The 20111-nt window shown below is 57.9% G+C and overlaps 1 protein-coding gene across 3 annotated transcripts; it reads left to right on the top strand.

Moving 5' to 3' along the window:
* The first annotated feature begins 102 nt into the window (after nt 1–102).
* On the top strand, nt 103–19440 carry SLC66A1 (solute carrier family 66 member 1). 3 transcript variants are annotated; one of them, XM_025447778.3, is made up of 8 exons: nt 103–196; nt 4586–4754; nt 13095–13224; nt 13713–13800; nt 14157–14299; nt 14429–14521; nt 14887–15072; nt 15596–19440. In XM_025447778.3, the coding sequence occupies exons 2-8, from the start codon at nt 4591–4593 to the stop codon at nt 15665–15667; spliced, it is 876 nt and encodes a 291-aa protein (XP_025303563.1). In that variant the 5' UTR covers nt 103–196; nt 4586–4590; the 3' UTR covers nt 15668–19440. The 3 variants fall into 3 exon arrangements, with proteins under 3 accessions (XP_025303563.1, XP_035569868.1, XP_035569869.1); XM_035713975.2 differs by having other exon boundaries at nt 116–196; nt 4589–4754; XM_035713976.2 differs by lacking the exons at nt 103–196; nt 4586–4754 and adding an exon at nt 12792–12939.
* Nucleotides 19441–20111: the final 671 nt, after the last annotated feature.

The following is a 20111-nucleotide window of genomic DNA, read 5'->3' as shown; positions in this document are numbered from 1 at the left end:
GGGCGGGGCCGAGGGAGGGCGGGGCCGACGCGCGCCGCCCCCACGCACGCGCGGTTCGCTCCCGCCCCTCGCGAAGGAGGCGGAGCTACGCGGCTCGGGGGCGGGGCCACGCGGCTCCGGGGCGGGGCTTCGGGTCAGCTGACCCGGGCTGTGCAGTCCGACCCCAGAAGCCGGGCGGGCGGCGGGTCGTGGCGCGGTGAGTCGGGTTGGAACTGGGGGGTCGGGACTCCGGGGCGCCCCCGCCGCATCTCTCCAGGGGCCTCGTGCAGCCCCTGGGCCGTCTTGGGGCTTCCGTCCGCCTCCCCGGGGCGCGAGGTCCTGGGACGAGGCTCGGGGCCGGGGTTAGGTGGCCCCTGGGGCGTCTCTTGGACCAGCCTGGCCAGGGGTCGGGATCTGGGTCCTCACTGCAGCGCCTGGTGCGGGCGGACGGGGCCGACGGCTTTGCGTTCCGCAGGGCAGGCCAGGGCAGGGGCCTCGGCGCGGCTGAGCGCTGACCCCCGCAGCTGCCCTGTCATTATCCCCGACAAACAGGCGGCGCTGGCCTGAGTCACCAGGTGGCCGGGGACCGGAGGCCTGCAGTGGGGACGCCGTGTTCTGCAGGGAGCCCAGATGGCCCTCTCCCCTCCTGTGCCTAGGACGAGTTTTGGAGTGTGTGGCTGGAGGCTGGGTCTGGAAGGCTGAGGGCTGGCCCGGGCCTTGTCCATTCACCTACCGAAGGCTGCTTCGCGCTGGTGCCCCGGGGAGGGCGGCGGGGGGGAGGAGTTCGGGGGGGGGTCCCCCCACTAGAGCCATCCCAGGCTGTTACCATGGAGTGGCTAATCTGCCAGGCACCGTTCTAATCCCTTGGCCTGGATTATGTCATTTAATTCTGCAGTCGGTCTAGGGGCTGGAGACATAGGTTATCCCCCCCCCCCCCCCATTGTACAGATTGGAACTCTGAGGCTCAGTCACTTGCCCTGCAGTTCTGTGCTTGTGGACACCTGGCCGGTCAGTTCTAGAGTGCTCTCTCCTCGAACCTAGGTCATCTGAGCTCACAGCTAGTTTGTTTACTTCCTTCCTTCTTCCCTCCCTTCCTTCTTTCTTCCCTTGCCTTTCCTCTCGGTCTCTCTTTCTCTCTGTCCCCTCTTTCTGGACCTTTACTGTGCAGCCGCTGCTTCTGGCCCTGAGAGTCCGTCACAACTAGCGTGAAGGGAGAGGTATGAGCTTGAGGAGCAGGCTTAGCTGAGGAATGTGATAAGCATTCTTCAGATATGTGAATGGGGGGGAGGGGAAGAGGTGACAGGTGTCGTCTGACCAGCCTTTGCAAGGCGTCTTTGAGGTAGCATGTTAGAATGAGGTACTAGTGTCTCCTTACCTGGCCCTCCAGGGGGAGAAGGACACACTCTTTTTTTAAAGATTTTATTTATTCATGAGAGACACAGAGGCAGAGACACAGGCAGAGGGAGAAGCAGGCTCCATGCACGGAGCCTGATGTGGGGTCGATCCCAGGACCCCAGGATCAATCACGCCTTGGGCCAAAGACAGGGGCTAACCCACTGAGCCAAACAGGGATCCCCTGAGAAGGACCCTCTTAAGGGAAGAGACCACATGTGCAGAAGCCTGGAGGCTTGCCACTTCCATGGGAAGCTTCCGTGGGAAGCATCTTCCGGACTCAGCTTGGAATCCAAGAGAGGAGCTTGGGTGCGGCCGGAGATGCCTTCTCCAGCGCAGGCTTTCTCCAAGCGTGGTTGTTTGCACCAGAAACAACTGGTAGTGCTTTTTTTTTTTTTTTTTTTTTTAAGATTTTATTTTTAAGTAATTTTCACATCCGATGTGGGGCTTGAACTCACAACCCTGAGATCAGGAATTGCCTGCTCTACTGACTTAGCCAGCCAGGTGCACACCCGGGGTTGCTTCTTAAACCCAAAGTCCCTGATCTGAAGTCCAGAGACACTGAGCCTGAATTCTGGACGTGTGCCCTCTGTGGCACCAAGGCACCCACCCCTGCTGTGGTCCTTGTCAAACCTTGGATGCAGTCAAGCTTTGTTGCAACCCTGGACATCCATTCTCATGCTGCTGTGTGACCAGGAGGTGGGCCCGTTCCCAGAAGCCAGGCCTGGCGCCCAGGCAGGCTCCCTAGCTGGGTCAGAACCTACAGATGATGGCCCCCGGGAGAAGGCCTCTTCGGGTCAGGATCAGGTGTGTCTTAGAGCATCCTGAGCTGTGCATGTGCCCTGTGAAGGATCGGGGACCACCCACCCACTGCTCTGGGCCCTGTGAGCCAAGCTATAATGCTCAAGACACCCCCTTCCCTCACCAGTGATGTATTCACTTTATTTCCTCCCTAACCTGGTGAGAAGCAGGCAAGGGGTGACCTCAGGGTGGTTGAACTCCTGGATTCTCATCCTTAAAATAGTCCCCAGCACACGTTTGGTCACGCATGGGCCGAGAGCCTTCCTTATGTGCATTTCATCTGCACCACAAACCCCAAGGAGCCAGGTCATCATCTTCATTCTACAGACAGGTTCAGGCAGGTTCCTTATTTGGGCAATGCTACCCAACCTTACCTGGAAAATGGGGACAGTATCCCCCACCTCACAGGGAAGTTACGAGGGTGGCAGTGAACTGGATGGGCAGACACAGAATCTGTAAGGGGTCGATGTGGGGGTCTAGTAGGGGGACAAAGGACTTGCTTGGAAATGCCTTTAGTGCAGCAAAGATGACAGTACTTACCCAGACGGTCTGCTAGCCTGGGTGGCCTTGCAGGTGCTGGTGGCAGGACATCAGGTGAAGAGCTCCTTGATGTGCTAAAGGTCATCCAGGTGGGTGGCCAGGATGCAGGAAGAGGCTGTCAGCCACCCTTGCCGGGCCCTGCACATACAGCAGTGACCCTGGCACACGTGACCTGGACACTGTTACCCCCGGCTCGGGGCTTCTGCCCATGGCCCATCACAGTAGGCCTGAGAGTCCCACTTCCTGAGAAAAGAAGCTGACTGGCTTCCTTCCCTCCTCACTTCCAAGAGTCTGGCCAGAGTGACGGTCCATTCAAGGGCTATGACAAAAGACCAAAGACCGGGTGGCTTATAAACAACAAACATTGATTTTTTACAATTCAAGAGGCTGGAAAAGTCCTAGGTCAAGACACCAGCACATGTAGTGTTAGGTGAGGGTCTGCTTCCTGGTTCACAGGTGGCTGTCTTTCTCTGTGTCCCCCTACGTGGCGGAAGGGGCGAGGGAGCCCTCTGGGGTCTCTTGTATAAGGGCGCCCATCCCATTCCTGAGAGCTCTGCTCCCCTGACCCAAGCGCATCCAGAGGCCCCCCCCCAATGCCCTCACACTGGGGGGTTAGGTTTCCACGTATGAATCTGGGGGGCCACAGACATGGTCTGGAGCACAGGGCGTTGCTTTATGGGGATCCTGGGCCGGCTGAGGGCAGCAGGAACTGAAGGTAGCTGGGGAGTCAGTCCGGCGAGGACAGCCTCTGGGCATGGGGAGAGAAGGGCGGACCTGCCTCTGGCTGCTGGGGGGGTTGGGCAGCCTGCCCCACGGGGACAGAGCGCCTGAGGCAGCGTGACAGGGTGGCCAGGAGCTGCGGCTTGGGGTCCCAGGCCCGGCTTTGACTCCTGCCTCCACCGCTTCCTGGCCCGATGTTAAGTCACTTCCCTGGTGCCTGGGGTGTATCAGGAGCCCCCGTGTCCCCTTCATGGAGTTGATGTGGGGACAAAATGAGGCAATGCCTGCAAGGTGCTAGGAGCAGAGCTTGGTGATCCGGGGCCTGGTGAGTCTCTCCTGGTAGAGGTGGCGCCATCGGGCTCCGCTCGCTCTGCCTTGTCTGGGACTGTCGCGCAGACGGTGACTGCCGTGGCCGCTGCAGGGCGCCCGGGCATCAGGAGGGGAAATTCCTGCCGCTCCTGGGACCCGCCACTTTCAGGCTTTGTGGGCGGTGAGAATGGGAAGGTGGCTCCGACTCCTTGGCCGCAGGCGTCCCACACGTGCTGGTGGAGAATCGGCGGGGTGCCAGGCTCGAACCCGCGGCCTGCGCAAGCTGCCCCACCCCCACCCCCACCCCCAGGCCGGGGCGGTGTCCTCTGACCCCTGTGGGCAGACAGCCCTACCTTAAATAAGAGAACCTACTGGTTCTCCCTGCTGGTCTAACTCACAAACCAAAGATTGGACACAATGTAAATGTTGGGGAGCAGGAACAAAGTGATTCTGAGGGTTCACTGCCTGAAGCCTTTCAGCCTCAGGGCAACTGTAGGAGGGAGGCCGGGTAATCACCCTACAGATGGGGGACATGACGCCCAGGGAGGCGGAGGCTCTTGCCCAAGGTCGCAGCCTTGAAGAGTTTTGGTAAAGCTGGCATTTGAGCACGTTCGTCCCTGCGCGCAGACCCAGCGCTCTCCCTGCACAGGTGGTTGTCACAGGGGTGCTTTGCTCTCAGTCCTCCAGGCTGAGCGTGTCCTAGGGTCTGGGGGCTTGCCCTGTGCTGGGGGATAACGGGATGGGCGAGGCAGGGGGCGAAGAGCTCAGGAGCCCAGGGGCCGGACCTCCCAAGGCTAAAGGCCCCCTCTCTTTCTCCCTGGACACCCCTCCCGAACTCCCACAGCAGCCATGGTCTGGAAGAAGGTGGGCTCCGGCAACTTCTCCGACTGCCCCAACGGCTCCCGCCCGTGGATATGGGACGTGTTCGGCGAATGTGCCCAGGATGGCTGGGACGAGGCCAGCGTGGGCCTGGGCTTGATCTCCATTCTCTGTTTTGCAGCATCCACCTTCCCGTGAGTAATGGCAGGGCGCGGGGCCCGGGACAGGGGGTGCGGTGGGTGATGGCTCAGGCACTGCCCGGAGGCAGATCACGGGCGCTGGGCCTCTCCAGACTCAAGGTCAAGCGTGAGCCCTCCACCACTCCCACTTGCTGACTTCCAACCCACCCTGGAGGGCCCTGCACTGAACTGCACCCTAGGTCCCACCTTATGCTGGGCGATGCCGACACACAGATAGTAGTAACAACCTTAACACTCGCTGTTTGTTCAGTGCACACTATGTACTTCAGTCCTAAACACTTGAAGTGTTCTTAGCTCACTTAATCCTCGTAACCCTGTGAAACAGGTACAGTTACCATCCTTGCTTTATGGATGGAAGGAATGGAAAGTCAGAGAAGCTAAGTAACTTGCCCTGGGTTGCACAGCTAAGAAGAGAGGAAGCAGCAGAGGGGGGGGAGGGCTCAGATGTCCCAAACACAGCCCTTGTCCTGTGACAGTCTGGTGGGTGGCCGGCAAGCAGTGATTACAAAATAGTGTGATCCCTGCTGCTATTGAGGAACGGAGACGCACTGTGACTTGGGAGAGTCACTTTGCTGCTCCACGGCTCAGCTTCCTCATCTGCAAAACGGGAATGTTGTTCCCTCCTTCCCAGGGTTGGTGTGAGGATGGCACGAGGGAGTGTACGTCAAGCGCGGGGCTCTGGGCCTTGGCACAATGTGGGCAGAGTCCCGGGGCTGGACAGAGTGTGTGGGGGTCAGGGGCACGGGGAGACGTGAGGTCCGAAGGCCCTGCAATGTGAGGGTTCTCTACGGTCAGGAGACGGGCTCTTTATCCTGAGGAAGATAAGGGTTTCATCAGGAGCTCGGCATTTTTGAAAAATAGCTTTTTGGAGAGATAATCCACATATCATATAATTAGCATCTTTACATGTATAATTCGGTGTTTTTAGAATATCCACAGAGCTGCGTATCCACTGCCATAATCAGTTTTAGAACATTTTCATCACCCTAGGGAAAAAAAAAAAACTAAAGAAATGAGTCATTCCTTATTCCCCCCGAAGCTCCCAGCCCCTGGCAACCACCTGTCTACCTCCTGTCTCTATATAGATTTGCCAACTCTGGACATTTCCTGTAAATGAAATCATAGAACATGTGAAAGACTGGCTTCTTTCACTTACCAGAACGGCTTCAAGGCTCACCCACATTGTAGCAGATGTCAGGACATCATTCCTTTTATTTCCAAAGAATATTCTAATGTGTGATGTTCCACATCTTATTCATTCATTCATTCCCAGATGGACATTTGGGCTGTTTCCACTTTTTGGCTGTTACAGTGAAGGCCACTGAACATTCATGGGCCAGTTTCTGTGGGTACATACGTTTTGACTTCTCTTGGGTGTATGCCTACATAGTAAAATTGCTGGGTCATGTGGTAACTGTATTTAATCTTTTAAGGATTCTTTTTTTTAAAAGATTTATTTATTTATTTATTTATTCATTCATGATAGATGTAGAGAGAGAAAGAGAGAGGCAGAGACACAGGAGGACGGAGAAGCAGGCTCCACATCAGGAGCCCGATGCAGGACTCGATCCCGGGACTCCAGGATCGTGCCCTGGGCCAAAGGCAGGCGCCAAACCGCTGGGCCACCCAGGGATCCCCCAAGGATTTTTTTTTAATTTTTTTTTTTAATTTGTTTATGAGAGACACAGAGAGAGAGGCAGAGACATAAGCAGTGGGAGAAGCAGACCCCCCACGGGGAGCCCGATCCCAGGACCCTGGGACCACAACCTGAGCCAAAGGCAGATGCTCAACCACTGAGCCACCCAGGTGTTCCTCTTTTAAGGATTTTTTTTTTTTTTTAAGATTTTATTTATTTATTCATGAGAGACAATGAGAGAGAGACAGAGACACAGGCAGAGGGAGAAGCAGGCTCCACACAAGGAGCCCTATGTGGGACTCAATCCCGGATCCCGGGATCACGCCCTGAGCCAAAGGCAGACACCCAACCGCTGAGCTACCCAGGTGTCCCTCTTTTAAGGATGGTTTTTTTTTTTTTTTTTTTTTTTTTTTTTTTAATTTACTTATGATAGTCACAGAGAGAGAGAGAGAGAGAGAGGCAGAGACACAGGCAGAGGGAGAAGCAGGCTCCATGCACTGGGAGCCCGATGTGGGATTCGATCCCGGGTCTCCAGGATCGCGACCTGGGCCAAAGGCAGGCGCTAAACCGCTGCGCCGCCCAGGGATCCCCAAGGATGTTTTAAAAAACATTATTAAGCCCTGATTTCATGACTTAGTCTGGTCCTAGTGATGTCATTTTGGGCCTCTGTTTTTTTTTTTTTAAGAATTTCTTTTTTAAAATTTGTTTACTCATGAGAGACAGAGAGAGAGAGCAGCAGAGACATAGGCAGAGGGAGAAGCAGGCTCTTTGCAGGAGCCACATATGAGACTCAATCCGGATCCTGGGATCACGATCTGAGCCAAAGGCAGCCGCCCAACTGCTGAGCCACCCAGGCGTCCCAAAATTTTTTTTTTTTTTAAGATTTTATTTATTTATTCATGAGAGACACAGAGAGAGAGAGACAGAGACACAGGCAGAGGGAGAAGCAGGCTTCACGCAGGGAGCCCGACATGGGCCTCGATCCCAGGTCTCCAGAATCACACCCTGAGCTGCGGGTGGCGCTAAACCGCTGCGCCACCGGGGCTGCCCAGATTTTTTTTTTTTTTTTTTAAGTAAAAATCTCTACCCCCAGCGTGGGGCTCAAACTCACAGCCCTGAGATTAAGAGTCCCATGATCCATCCACTGAGCCAGCCAGGCATCCCCTGTGGTTTTCTTTTTAACAGGGAACTAACTGCCAGACTGTTTTCCAAAGAGGCTGCACCATTTTATATTCCTTTTGTATTCCTTCCAGTCGTGTGTGAGGTTCCAGTGCGTCCATATCCTTCTCAATGCATATGTTTTTCCATCTTTTCATTATAGCCGTTCTAATGGGTTTGAAGTGTTATCTCGTTATAGTTTATGATTTGTATATGGTTTTAGATTATTATTTGCCTGATGGCTAGTGATGTTAAGAAAAGATCTTTTCAGATCCTTTGCCCTTTTTTTTTCTTTTTAAAAAAAATTTAATTTATTTCTGGGAAAAAAAGGCAAAAGATAAATAAATTTAATTAATTTATTAGAGAGCACGTGTGAGAGCACAGGCAGAGGCAGAGGGAGAAGCAGATTCCCTGCTGAGCAGGGAGCCCTATGCAGGGCTCTGAGATCATGACCAGAGCTGAAGACAGACACTTAACCGACGGAGCCACCACAGGTGCCCCCTTTGCTCACTTTTCAATTGGATTATTTTTCATTTTGCTGTTGAGTTGTAAGAGCTCTTTATGTAGTCTGAATACGATAGCCTCATTTGACATGTGATTGATTAGTAAATATTTTCTCCCATTCTGTGGGTCCTCTTTTCACTTCCTTGAGAGTGTCCTTTGAAGCACAGAAGTTCTAAATTTGGATGATGTACAGCTTATCTCTTTTTTCTTTTTTTGCTTGTGCTTTTGGTGTCACATCTAAAAAAACATCGTTGCCTAACCCAAGTAACAGAGACCTACCCTTATGGTATGAGGAGCGCAGCTGGCTCCAGGGGGTCCCAGACAAATCAGGTTTGAGCATTCACCCAAAGGCAGAGACATGAGTGGTGGTGAAATGAGAAAGGAGCTTATCTCCACGAGGCTGACTCTGGGAAGACTGCAGACTAGTGTCTCAAAGACTGTCTCCCAGGTGTTGAAAATTCCTCCAGGTTTATATAAGGAAAGTGGGGGACTCTGGTCGGTGGGAACATACGGGGGTGCGGTGAAGGTCAGATCAGGCATTCTCTTGGGGTCAGTCACTCCGGGTCTTGCTGGCTCAGGGCAGTCCTTGTTGCTTGAGCAGGTACTTTCGTTTCCTTTCCCAGGATGCTTTGCCCACGTGGTTTTTTGCCTGAGTTAAGGGATAAGCTAGAAAGAAGAACTTAATCAAGATTGAAAGTTTAAGGCCAAGGGGCAGGCGCCTGGGGGGGCTAGGTCAGTTAAACCTCCGACTCTTGATTTTTGGCTCGGGTCTTGATCTCAGGTCATGAGTTCAAGCCCTGCGCTGGGCATGGAGCCTACTTAAAGAAGAAAGTTTAGAAAGAAAGTTTGACAGAAGTTTCTCCAAAGAAGACCTACACATGGCCAACAGGCACATGAAAAAATGCTCCACATCACTTGTCATCAGGGAAGTACAAATCAAAAGCACAATGAGATACCACTTTGCACCAGTGAGAATGGCTAAAATTAACAGGACAGGAAACAACATGTTGGTGAGGATGTGGAGAAAGGGGAACCCTCTTGCGCTGTTGGTGGGAATGCACGCTGGTGCAGCCACTCTGGAAAACACTGTTTGTCAAGAAGTTAAAAATAGAGCTACCCTACGACCGAGCAATCGCACTACTGGGTATTTACCAGCAGATGTAGTGAAACAACGGGTGCCCGCACCCCAGTGTTCGTAGCAGCAGTGTCCACAATAGCCAAACTGAACAGAGCTGAGATGTCCTTCGACAGATGGATGGATCAAGAAGGTGTGGTGTCTACACACAGTGGAATAGTACTCAGCCCTCAGAAAGGACGGATGGAATGGAGGGTTTGTGCTGAGTGAAATGAGTCAGTCGGAGAGAGACCATCATCATGTGGTTTCACTCACACGTGGGATGTAAGAAATAGTGAAAGGGACCATGAGGGAAGGGGGGAAATCGAGTGGGAAGAATCAGAGAGGAAGACAAACCACGAGAGACTCCTGACTCTGGGAACCAAACAAAGAGTTGCAGAAGGGGAGGTGGGTGGGGGGACGGGGGGACTGGGTGACAGGCACTAAGCAGGGTGCACGATGGGATGAGCACTGGGTGTTACACTATATGTTGTCATATTAAATTTAAATTTAGGGCAGCCCCGGTGGCTCAGCGGTTTAGTGCTGCCTGCAGCCCAGGGCCTGATTCTGGAGACCCGGGATCGAGTTCTGTGTTGAGCTCCCTCCTGCATGGGGCCTGCTTCTCCCTCTGCCTGTGTCTCTGCCTCTCTCTCTCTCTCTCTGTGACTATCATAAATAAATAAATTTTAAAAAAATTTAGGTCTGTTAAAAAACAAAATTCCACTGGTGAAATTTGAAGACACAGTTTGGGTTATTAAGCCATTGGGCAGCATCCTACACGGCAAATAGATCTTTAAAAAATTCAACAGATTTGTTTTTGCGAGAGAGAGAGAGAGCGAGCGAGCACATGAGTAAGGTGAGGGGCAGAGGCAGAAGCAGACTCCCCACTGAGCAGGGAACCCAGTGGGGGACTCAGACCCTGGGATCATGACCTGAGCTGAAGACCAACAGCTGACTGACTGAACCACCCAGGCGCCCAGCAAATAGATGTTTTTTTTTTGTTTTTTTTTGCAAATAGATGTTCTAAGGAGCTTCCAAAATGGAAGGTTTTTATAGGAAAGACAGTGGGGCAAGGAATTAGTAGAAAAAAAAGAAGGGATTAGATCCTGCAAGCTCACTTTCCTGCAGGGGGTCTTGGTAGGTGACGTCATGTTCCTTTGTGGGGGGTGGAGACATGTGACATGGGACAGATTACCTCATTGCTACTGACCAGAAAATTCCTGAGCGATTAAGACTACATTTCTGGGGGAGGTTGAAATATGATTAGGTTAGTTTTTAAGCCCCTGTTTGGTGATTTGGCCTAAGTGACTCCACCTTGGGCCTGTGATTTTCTTTCTTTCTTTCTTTCTTTCTTTCTTTCTTTCTTTCTTTCTTTCTTTCTTTCTTTCTTCTTTCTTTCTCTTTCTTTCTTCTCTCTTTTTTTTTTTTAAAGATTTTTATTTATTTATTCATGAGAGACACAGAGAGGCAGAGACACAGGCAGAGGGAGAAGCAGGGTCCCCACAGGATGCCCAGTGTGACACTCGATCCCAAGATCCCAGGACCAGGCCCTGAGCTGAAGGCAGACACTCAACCGCTGAGCCACATAGGCGTCCCTGTGGTTTTCTTTTTAATGGGTCTTTGGTACAGTTTGCGTCGTATTTTGTGCACGGTATGGGGGAGGAGTCCAATCTCGTTCTTTAGCTTGGAGATACCCAGTTGTCCCAGTACCATGTGTTTAAAAGACCATCATCCCCCCGCTGAATTATCCTAGTATCCTGTTGTGGACTTGGCAGTTTTGCTGAATGAGCTTGTTCTAGGTGCTGTATGTAGTAGGCGGGTTGCAAGTAAACAAAAATAGGTGCCGTCCTTGGGTTTACAGCGCTTCCATTCTGGCTACCCTGAAAAGGCAGTCTGGGAGTCTCAGGGAAAAAGGACTGGTAGGACAAGGAGTGAGACCGGAGGCAGGGGGACCAGCCGGGAGGCCGTGGAAGCCATCCAGCAAGCAGCGCTGTCGGGGGCATTGGAGAGGCCCTTCCAGGCTGACAGGACAGGTGTGGGTGACTCACAGAGGCTGATGGAGAGACGCCCTGTTCCAGAGTGAGCGCATCTCTAGAGCTACCTGGGGAGCTGGCTGAGATCATGTTGGCCCTGCCTGAGGCCGGCTGGCTCACCAGGGAGGGGGTCAGAGGCCTGGGAGAGAGCCCCAGGTGACAGCAGGAAGGTGCCTGTTCTTCTGCCCCTCCTTAGGACTCAGCCTTCCTTGGGTGTGACACAGTCACGGTCCCTGAAATCTACGACTTGCCAAGTCACGTGTGCTACAAGGGGCTGTAAGGGCCATAGGCTAGACCTTACTTAGGGACCTTCTGGGTGCCAGGCCTGCATTGGACACTCTTCCTGCCCTCAGGGAGCTTGCGTCTGGGAGGGACAAGGACATCCCGTGTTACGGAGGAGGAAGTAGAGGACACGGGCGAGCTTGTGTCAAGAAGGCGTGGGGAGGAAGTGATACTTCCTGAGCCACAAAAGACAAAAAGGAAGAGGAGAGAGTCAGCTGTCTGGCTGCCGATGAAGAGTCTGGAGAAAGGGAAATAAGTCCTGGTGGAGGGGGTGGGGACAGAGGGACAGCTGGCCCTGGGGGCCTTGTGAGGACACGCTCAGGAGGATGCAGGCCCTCGCTGGAGAGCAGCAGAAGGATCCGAGTGACTTCGGCAAGCCTGGGGTTTCAGAAGGGCCCTTGAGAGGGAGGACAGATTCAGGGGGAGCCAGGCTCGGATGGGGGACAGGCAGGTGCACGGGCAGGGGTGGGTCCCGACAGGAGGAGGAGAGGGCAGGGTGGCTGTGGGAAGAACCGGGGCCATATCCGGCTTCTCGGCTTCTGACTTGGGTGATGGGTGGGATGAGGTGCTCTTTAGTCCTTTTATTTAAATACACACAGACGAGGGGCACCCCGGCGGCTCCATCGTTTAAGCGGCCGACTCTTGGGTTTCGGCTCAGGTTATGGTCTCAGGGTCGTGAGATCGAACCCCACATCCATCTCCGTGCTCTGCACTGACTCTGCTTGGGAGTCTCTCACTCTCTCCCCCTCTATCCCCCACCACCCGCACCCCCACTCTCTCTCCCTCAAATAAACCTTAAATAGAAAAGATTTTTTTTCTTTCCCTCTGCCGCCCCCCTAAAATAATAATAATAAATAAAATAAATACAGACGATTAAACAGAAATGTAGAGTAAATGGCAGTTGTAGAAAGGATCAGAGCGACCAGAGCCTGGGGGCTGGCTCTGATGCTGGCTGTGACGCTGGCGCCAAGGCCCCGAGTGACGTGACTTGGCCCGTCCCACACGGACTAGAGCTACCCTCTGGGGCTTCTGCAGGGCCAGCAGGTTAGCAGCACCGAGGGCGCGGGATTCTGCTGAGGCCTGTCACCTGTGCTGTCACCTCGCACTGACACCGGCCGGAGGTCTGAAGAGAGGGCCTTTGGGAAAGGAACCAGGGGGTCCCAGCCGCCCACCGGGGCATGAGCTCTGGGGGCACAGCCCTGCCCTCCCCACTGCCCTTTGAAGGAACCGGGCTGTGGTTTGGCCCAGCTTCTCCTCTGCCGCTCGGGACACAGCACAGGCCAGGCCCTGGCTCCCGCCACTGCCACCGTCGTCTGAACCCCTGCCTCCCTGTGTAGGCGAGTGAATGTGGGGTCCCGACACCAAACTCCAGGTGCCCCCGGGGAGTCTCCGGGGTGCTGTGGAGGGGAATCTGATGCCCTAGAGACCCCTGGTTGGCAGAGAACCCCCCCGGTGAGCGTCCGCGAAGGGCACAGGGAGGCTCCTGGGGGTTCTGCCTGCAGGGAGGCTGGGCTCCCAGGGGACCACCTGTGCCCCCCCCCCACCCCCCCGGTCCCCCGCTGCAGCTCTGCCCTCCCCTGAGCCCCTGTCTTCTTCCTCTCCTGCAGCCAGTACATCAAGGCCTGCAAGGCCGGCAACATGGACCAGGCGCTGTCTCTGTGGTTCCTCTTGGGCTGGATCGGAGGAGACTCCTGCAACCTCATCGGCTCCTTCCTGGCCGACCAGCTGCCCCTGCAGGTGGGTCCCGCGGGGGGTGGGGGGTGAGGGTGGGGGGCAGCTGGCAGGAGCATCCCGCCCCCGACCATTGCTCCTGCCGTGCAGCCCTGGTCCACACCCTCTCCGGGCCTGTCGCCCGTCTGCAGAACGAGCACATCAAACCAGAGGGTGCCTCTGGGGTGCTGGGCACCCCGCTGAGCTGCCAGGGTTGGGGGGGGCCTGGAGGAGGAAAGGTTTGCCTTCGGGGGGCGGGGTGGCAGGTGCCAGGAACCACAGGCCGGCATCGCATCTTCCCCGCTGGGAAGGCCTCAGCCGGGACCCTCAGTTCACCCCTGAGCCCCATCTGCCCCGCCGAGGCGCGCCCGCCACCTCCCTCCGTCCGTGCAGTCCGGGCCCTCCGCGTCCTTCGGGGACGGGGACCCAGACGGGGCCCCAGGAGGTCCGGGCGGCGGGGTCGTGGGTCGGGCCGCCTGCTGCGTGCCTGGTGCCCTGAGCCCCGCTTCCCGCAGACCTACACGGCCGTGTACTACGTGCTGGCGGACCTGCTCATGCTGTCGCTCTACTTTCATTACAAGTTTAAGAAACGGCCCTCAGCGTGTGAGTGCGGGTGGCCGGGCGGGTGGCCGGGGACGGGGACGGGGTGGCGGGAGGGCCGGGCCTCGGGGGAGGTGGGCTTCCCCCGGCCTCACCTGACCTCACCTGGGCTTGGAGCCGAGGTGACAAGGACTCAGGTCACAGTGACCCCGGGGATTGAGCAGGGGTGACAGCCGGGGTCACTTGCGGGCGGGGCGGCCTGGGAGCGTCTGTTTCTGCGTGGGCGCCCCGCCCTGGAGGAGGGTGCTGCTGCGGATGGCGGGCTAGGTAGCCCCGAGGGGCTGGGGCGCGGGCTGGGGCGTGTCCTGCGTCCTGGTCGCTGCTGCCCCGTGCGACCCTGGCTCCCTCCCCCGGTGCAGTGTCTGCCCCCATCAACGCGGCGCTCCTGGTCAGCTCGGGGGTGGCGTGCGGCACCCCGCTGCTGAGGCGCGCCGGCCCCGAGGCTGCCCCGGCCGAGGTCTTCCGGGGCCGGACGCTCCTGTCCGTGGAGCCGGGCAGCAAGGTGAGCGGGGGGTGCGTGACGTGGCGGCTGGGGCCCCGCCGGCCACGGGTGGGCCTCCCCCCGCGAGGGAGCCCGATGGCACGGCGCACCCCGGCCCCTCGTGGGCGCTGAGCACCCCCGCCCTCTCAGCCCTTCACTCAGCAGGAAATCATCGGCTTCGTCATCGGCTCCGTGTCCAGCGTGTTGTACCTGCTGTCGCGGCTGCCTCAGATCCGCACCAACGTGAGCCGGGGCAGGGGCGGGGGGGGCTCGGTCACCTCGTGCTCTGTGTGCAGAAGGCCCGGGCCCAGCTCGGGCGGGCGGGGCGGGGAAGGCTCCCCCGGGCCTCCGTGTCTGCCTCCGGGACTGGGGCGCAGCGGCAGGTGCGGGGGGGCTCGGCCTGCAGCCCTCCGAGGGGAGGAGGGAGTGGCGGGGGCACAGCGAGGGGCAGCGAGGGGCAGCCGGGCTCCCGGGGACCTGGGCCGGGTGGTGGGAGTGCGGATGCTGGACGCGGGCCCACGGCGGGAAGCCAGCTCGGGCGCACGGTGTGACGGGGCGGACCGAGTGGCAGGAGCCCCGGCCCAGGCCTCTGACCTCCCTCCCCCCAGTTCCTGAGGAAGTCGACGCAGGGCGTCTCCTACTCGCTGTTCGCCCTGGTGATGCTGGGGAACACGCTGTACGGGCTGAGCGTGCTGCTCAAGAACCCCGAGGTGGGCCAGAGCGAGGGCAGCTACCTGCTGCACCACCTGCCCTGGCTCGTGGGCAGCCTGGGCGTGCTGCTGCTCGACACCATCGTATCCTCCGGGGTCGGGGGCAGCGGGGGACAGGTGGCAGCCTCCGTCTATCCAAGAGGGGAGTCCGTGTGCCCAGCACCCCAGGGAGCTCCCAGCTCGGTGAAGCGGCCATCGGCACCCCCTTCTTGGCGGTGGCACTGAGCACTTCGGGGGAAACCTGTGTCACACCAGGGGCTGTCTTGGTTTAGAAGGTCAGCCGAGGCCTCTGCAAGTGCTCCTGGGAGGAGGAGGACGGGGAGGGGGGGCCTTGCCTCAGCTTGTGCAAAGGCCCTGAGGAACGGGGGGGGGGGGGGGGGAGTTGATGAGCCCGTCCAGGCTGGAGGAGTGTAGGCTGGAACCGGGAAGAGGCTGTCCTCGAGATCCTTGGGGGGGGGCTGCAGCTGCGGCTTGGGGCCTTGGCCTCGGGGTGGGGGCAGGGTGCGGGGTGGAGGGGAGAGGGGAGCAGCTCTCCAGGGAGCCGAGGCCCCCAGGGTACGTCCATCCCAGCCTCCACTCAGTTTGGCCTTGACATCGGCGCCTCTAGATCTCCATACAGTTCCTGGTGTACAGGGACACCGCCACCTCCTCGGAGCGCCAGCCCCTCCTCCCCAGTTGACCAGGACCTCCAGAGGCCACTCCCAGGAGGGGACAAGTATGGGCCGGCCCGGCGCTGCTGCCCCCGGACTGGGCCATGGAGGGAGCCGGGGGCACCTGGAGGCCCCGGCCCAGCTGCGTCCCCACCTCCAAAACCTCCTGGCCGCCGCTTCCAGGAACCCGGACTCTGCGGGGAGCGAGGAGGAAGTGGGGCGCCAGGGCCAGCCCCTGCCCCCTTGGGACACCCCCTAGTCTGAAGCTGCTGTCCCTTGGGAGCCTCGAGGGAGGGGTTGCAGCTGCACCCCCGGCCCCCTCCGTCCGCCTGCGTGCACACTCCTCGGAGCGGGGCGTGGCCGCAGCCGGGTGACCCCAGGACCTTGCTGCTGACCCCGGCCGGCCAAGTAAACGGTCCCTGCCAGCGAGGCGTCCTTCTGCTCCTTCCCCGAGGTGCTGGGGTCCGCGCTGCTCTGAGCAGCAGCTTCCAGGTCGGGGCCCGGAGGTCGGGCTGTGGCAGGGCCAAGCGGGCCGCCCGGCCTCGGGGGGACCTCGGGTTTTCTCCCCTGCTCCTGGGTAACAGACCCCATCGCTGGGGGTGAGGACGCAGCAGCGAGAATGACAGGGTCCCGGCCTCGCGTTGTCAGGAAGAAGCAGAGTAGTTAAGGTTCAGATCTTGGGTCTGCATCTCAGCTTCTCTGTGCCTCAGTTACCTCGTCTGTGAAATGGGATGACACTGTTCCCAGTTCATATGTTCTTATTGTTCTTATAAGATGGTGTAAGTAGCGGCAGACGTCAGCCCGGAAGCCTGAACGTAGTGAGCGCGCCGTAAGGTCAGCTTTGATCATTTATAGCTGGAGGAGAGGCACGTCCAGATCGCCCTGCAGATCAGAGACCTTCCTGGAGGAGGTGACCTGCAGGATGAGCAGGAGATAGCAGGGGGAGCGTGGGAGGTGTTGCAGGCAGGAGGGAGGAGGTGCAAGGGCCGGGGGAAGGGCAGGGGGAGGACAGCTCAGCCCGGAGCTCCACTTCTGAGCCCCAACCTCACTGCCTCCCAGACCCTGTTCTGAGTCCACTTTCTTGTTGGCCATGACCCTGTGGGGCCCGAGGGCTGGTGGGGGAGAAGCGTGTCTCAGGCTCTCCCAGTCTCTTCTGCCCTGGGGGCCGGAGGGAGCTCAGCCGCGGGGTCTGCCCTCTGCCCGCAGGGGGCCCACAGCCCAGTGAGGTGCCGCTCAGATTTGCGGGGCGCAGCGTGCCCAGGCCCAGGCCTCACTGGGTGGCTGGGATTGGGGGGATCCGGCTCCTGTCCTTGCCAGCACGGAGGGAAGGAGGGAAGACGGCTGCGGGGCCCTGGGGGTAAGGGCTTTGACCCGGAGGAGACCGGGAAGGCTTCACGGAGGAGGAGGGCCCTGGAGCAGACTCTTCTTTTTTCTCCTTTCCCTTTCCCTTTCCCTTTCCTTTCCCCCTTTTCCCCCTTTCCTTTCCTTCTTTTCTTTTCTTTTCTTTTCTTTTCTTTTCTTTTCTTTTCTTTTCTTTTCCTTTTCTTTTCCCTTCCTTCCTTCCTTCCTTCCTTCCTTCCTTCCTTCCTTCCTTCCTTCCTTCCTTCCTTCCTTCCTTCCTTCCTTTTTTAAAGATTTTGTGTATTTATATGACAGAGGAGACAATGGGCACAGGCAGGGGGAGCAGCAGAGGCAGAGGGAGAAGCAGACTCCCCGCCAAGCAGGGAGCCCAATGTGGGGCTCTATCCCAGGACCCTGGGATCATGACCTGAGCTGAAGGCAGATGCTTAACAGGCTGAGCCCCCCAGGGGCCCCCAGTGGAGCAGAATCCTGGAGGCAGAGCGGGTCAGGAAGGGGAAGGTGTGTGCACAGGCCTGGAGCTGTGGGTCTGGGCTGCTCCCAGGATGGGCCCCCAGAAGTCAGGCTGACGGCAGGGTCGTGGGGCAGGGCCGAGGCGGCGGGAGACTGGGTCGGGGGGACACGACACGACGGGGAGAGCATGGGGGGGTCTGAGGTGCAGGGGGGCAGCCAGGGCGAGTCGGCCCGGCCATTGAGCGCCCGTTGCGTGTGGGGCCGGGTTGGGCCATCCCGGGTCGGGCACTTAGGATGCAAAACCGGCTTTGAGGGCCCCAGCAGCTTTCCGCCCCGCGATCCGACCCCCGGCGGGCTGAGCCTCTGTCCCCCCCCTCCCCCATCCCGCCGGCTCCGCCTGGGCCAGTTGGGGCGTCCTGTGCCCCGTCTGGTCGCCGGTGGCCCGCTCGCGTGGTGGCGGGAGCCCGCGTGCCCATGGCTGGGGACAAGCGGCACAGCCCTGCGCGCGGCCCTGGCCCGGGAGGCGGTGGCTGGCGGCTGCGGTGCCCGGCCTGTGTCCCGCCTTGTGTCCCGCCTCACGGCTCTGGGCTCCGGTCCCCTCCCCTTCGGGAAGGCCCGGCTGGGAGGGCTCAGGCCCCGGAGCGCCCTGCGGACGACGCGGTCACGGCCAAGTAAATGGAGGAGCTTGTCCTCCGCGGCCGAGGGTCCGCCAGTCCCCACCCCCACCCCCACCCCCACGGCGCCGGCCAGGTGTGCAGGGGGTCGGGTGGCTGCAGAGGGTGGGGCCTGCCCTCCAGGTGCGGCCTCAGGCCCTGCCTCCCGCCTCGTGTGTGCGGCCGCGTTCTGCATTTGGGTTTCAGGCCCAGGCTCCGCACTTGTCACTCGCCCTTGTCCGGGAGGGATTGTCCCTCTGGACACTCATGGGGAGCAGGAGGCCGGGCCGGCCCCCCCAAAGAGGCCTAGCCTGTAACTACGGAGATGCCGTGAGTGCAGACGCCTTGGCCTTGCGCAGAGCCTGGTCCCCGTGTCCCCGGAGTCCTGGCGGGGTGGGGGTGGGGTGGGGGAAGCAGGCAGGTGGCGATCTCTGTGGCAGCAGGAAGGGTCCTGCATGTGTGTCCCCAGACCCTCCCAGCCGGGGAGGAGGGTTCCCCTGGGTTAATTCAGTGAACCTGGGGTTTAAGCCACAGCGTGGATGTGGCCTTCAGCCCCCAAAGTGGAGAAAGGGGAGCACCCCACAGCTCACTCCCCTCTCTACCTCTTCTGCTATTGGACTTGGCCTTCACTGTTGCTGGATGGATGGACCGCGGAGGCCCCTGGGTAGGCAGCCGGGTGCTGAGACCTGACTCCCTGCCCCAACTTGCCAGCGCTTACCTGGTCAGGTTACTGTTAGCCCTGCGGCGGGAGTGGGGCTTGCCTTCCGCTCGGGTTAACTCCGGGGGAACTGTTGATCTGTCCTGCAGCCCCAAGGACACAGCCACCCATTGGGATCTCTGGGCCCAGCACAGAAGTGGTCCGTAAAGATGATTTTTATTAGTGGGCACGACCCTACCCCCACCACAATGTGGGCTGACTTCTGTCCTGCTCACCGCAGTACACAGTAGGTGCTCAGTAAGTGAATGAGAGTGACTGTCCCTCCAGGAGCCCTCCACCTGGTGGAGGAAGCAGGCCCATGACGCACAATCACAGCACTACCGGATGTGTACACTTGACACAGGGGAGTGTATGGTGTAGGAGTTCTAGCTCCAGGACACTCTTTAAAAAAAAAAAAAAAACAGGTTAGTGATTACTAAATCTGCATGGAAGTTACAGGTATAAGAATATATTCCATCTTGGGTGGATGGATGCGGTAACTGGATGATGGACATTGAGGAGGGCTCGTGACGGAGTGAGCACTGGGTGTTCTAGAAGACCGATGAATCGCCGACCTCTACCTCTGAAACCAAGAATACATTATGTGTTAACTAAATTTAAATTAAAAAAATTAAAACTATATTCTAGTTTGCAACATTTCTACTATTTGATGGTAACCCAAATGCCTAATGTGCATGAGGAATTGTGAAGAATTTCATCACTAGACCGGTCAAAAATTTGCACGTATGTGACACTGTCTTCATTCTGTGAAGCAGGAATTGGACATTGACGTTGAAAAGTTGCACAGAGATGGGGCACCGGACTGGCTCAGATGGTGGAGCGTGGGATTCTTGATTTTGAGGTTGTGAGCTCAAGCCCCACTTAGGGTGTAGAGATTACTTAAAACTTTTTTAAAGGTTGCACAATAGAGAACAGGGGCGCCCGGGTGGCTCAGTGGTTGAGCGTCTGCCTTTGGCTCCGGTTGTGGTCCCGGAGTTCCAGGATCCAGTCGGTCGGGCTCCCTGCGGGGAGCCTGCTTCTCCCTCTGCCTGTGTCTCTGCCTCTCTGTCTCTCATGAATAAAAAAAGAAATCTTAAAAAAACAAAAAAGGTAGAGAACAGTGATAGGGGTACGTGTCTCTGAAGTATAAAGATTTTTAATTGATGGGCAGCCCGGGGGGCTCAGCGGTTTAGCGCTGCCTTTGGCCCAGGGCCTGGTCCAGGAGACCTGGGATCAAGTCCCATGTTGGGCTCCCTGCCTGGAGCCTGCTTCTCCCTCTGCCTGTGTCTCTCCGCCTCTCTCTTTCTGTGT

This window comes from Canis lupus, chromosome 2 (genome assembly GCF_003254725.2).
Source record: "Canis lupus dingo isolate Sandy chromosome 2, ASM325472v2, whole genome shotgun sequence".
Classification (NCBI taxonomy): Eukaryota; Metazoa; Chordata; class Mammalia; order Carnivora; family Canidae; genus Canis; species Canis lupus.
This window is presented reverse-complemented; position numbering and strand designations above follow the sequence as displayed.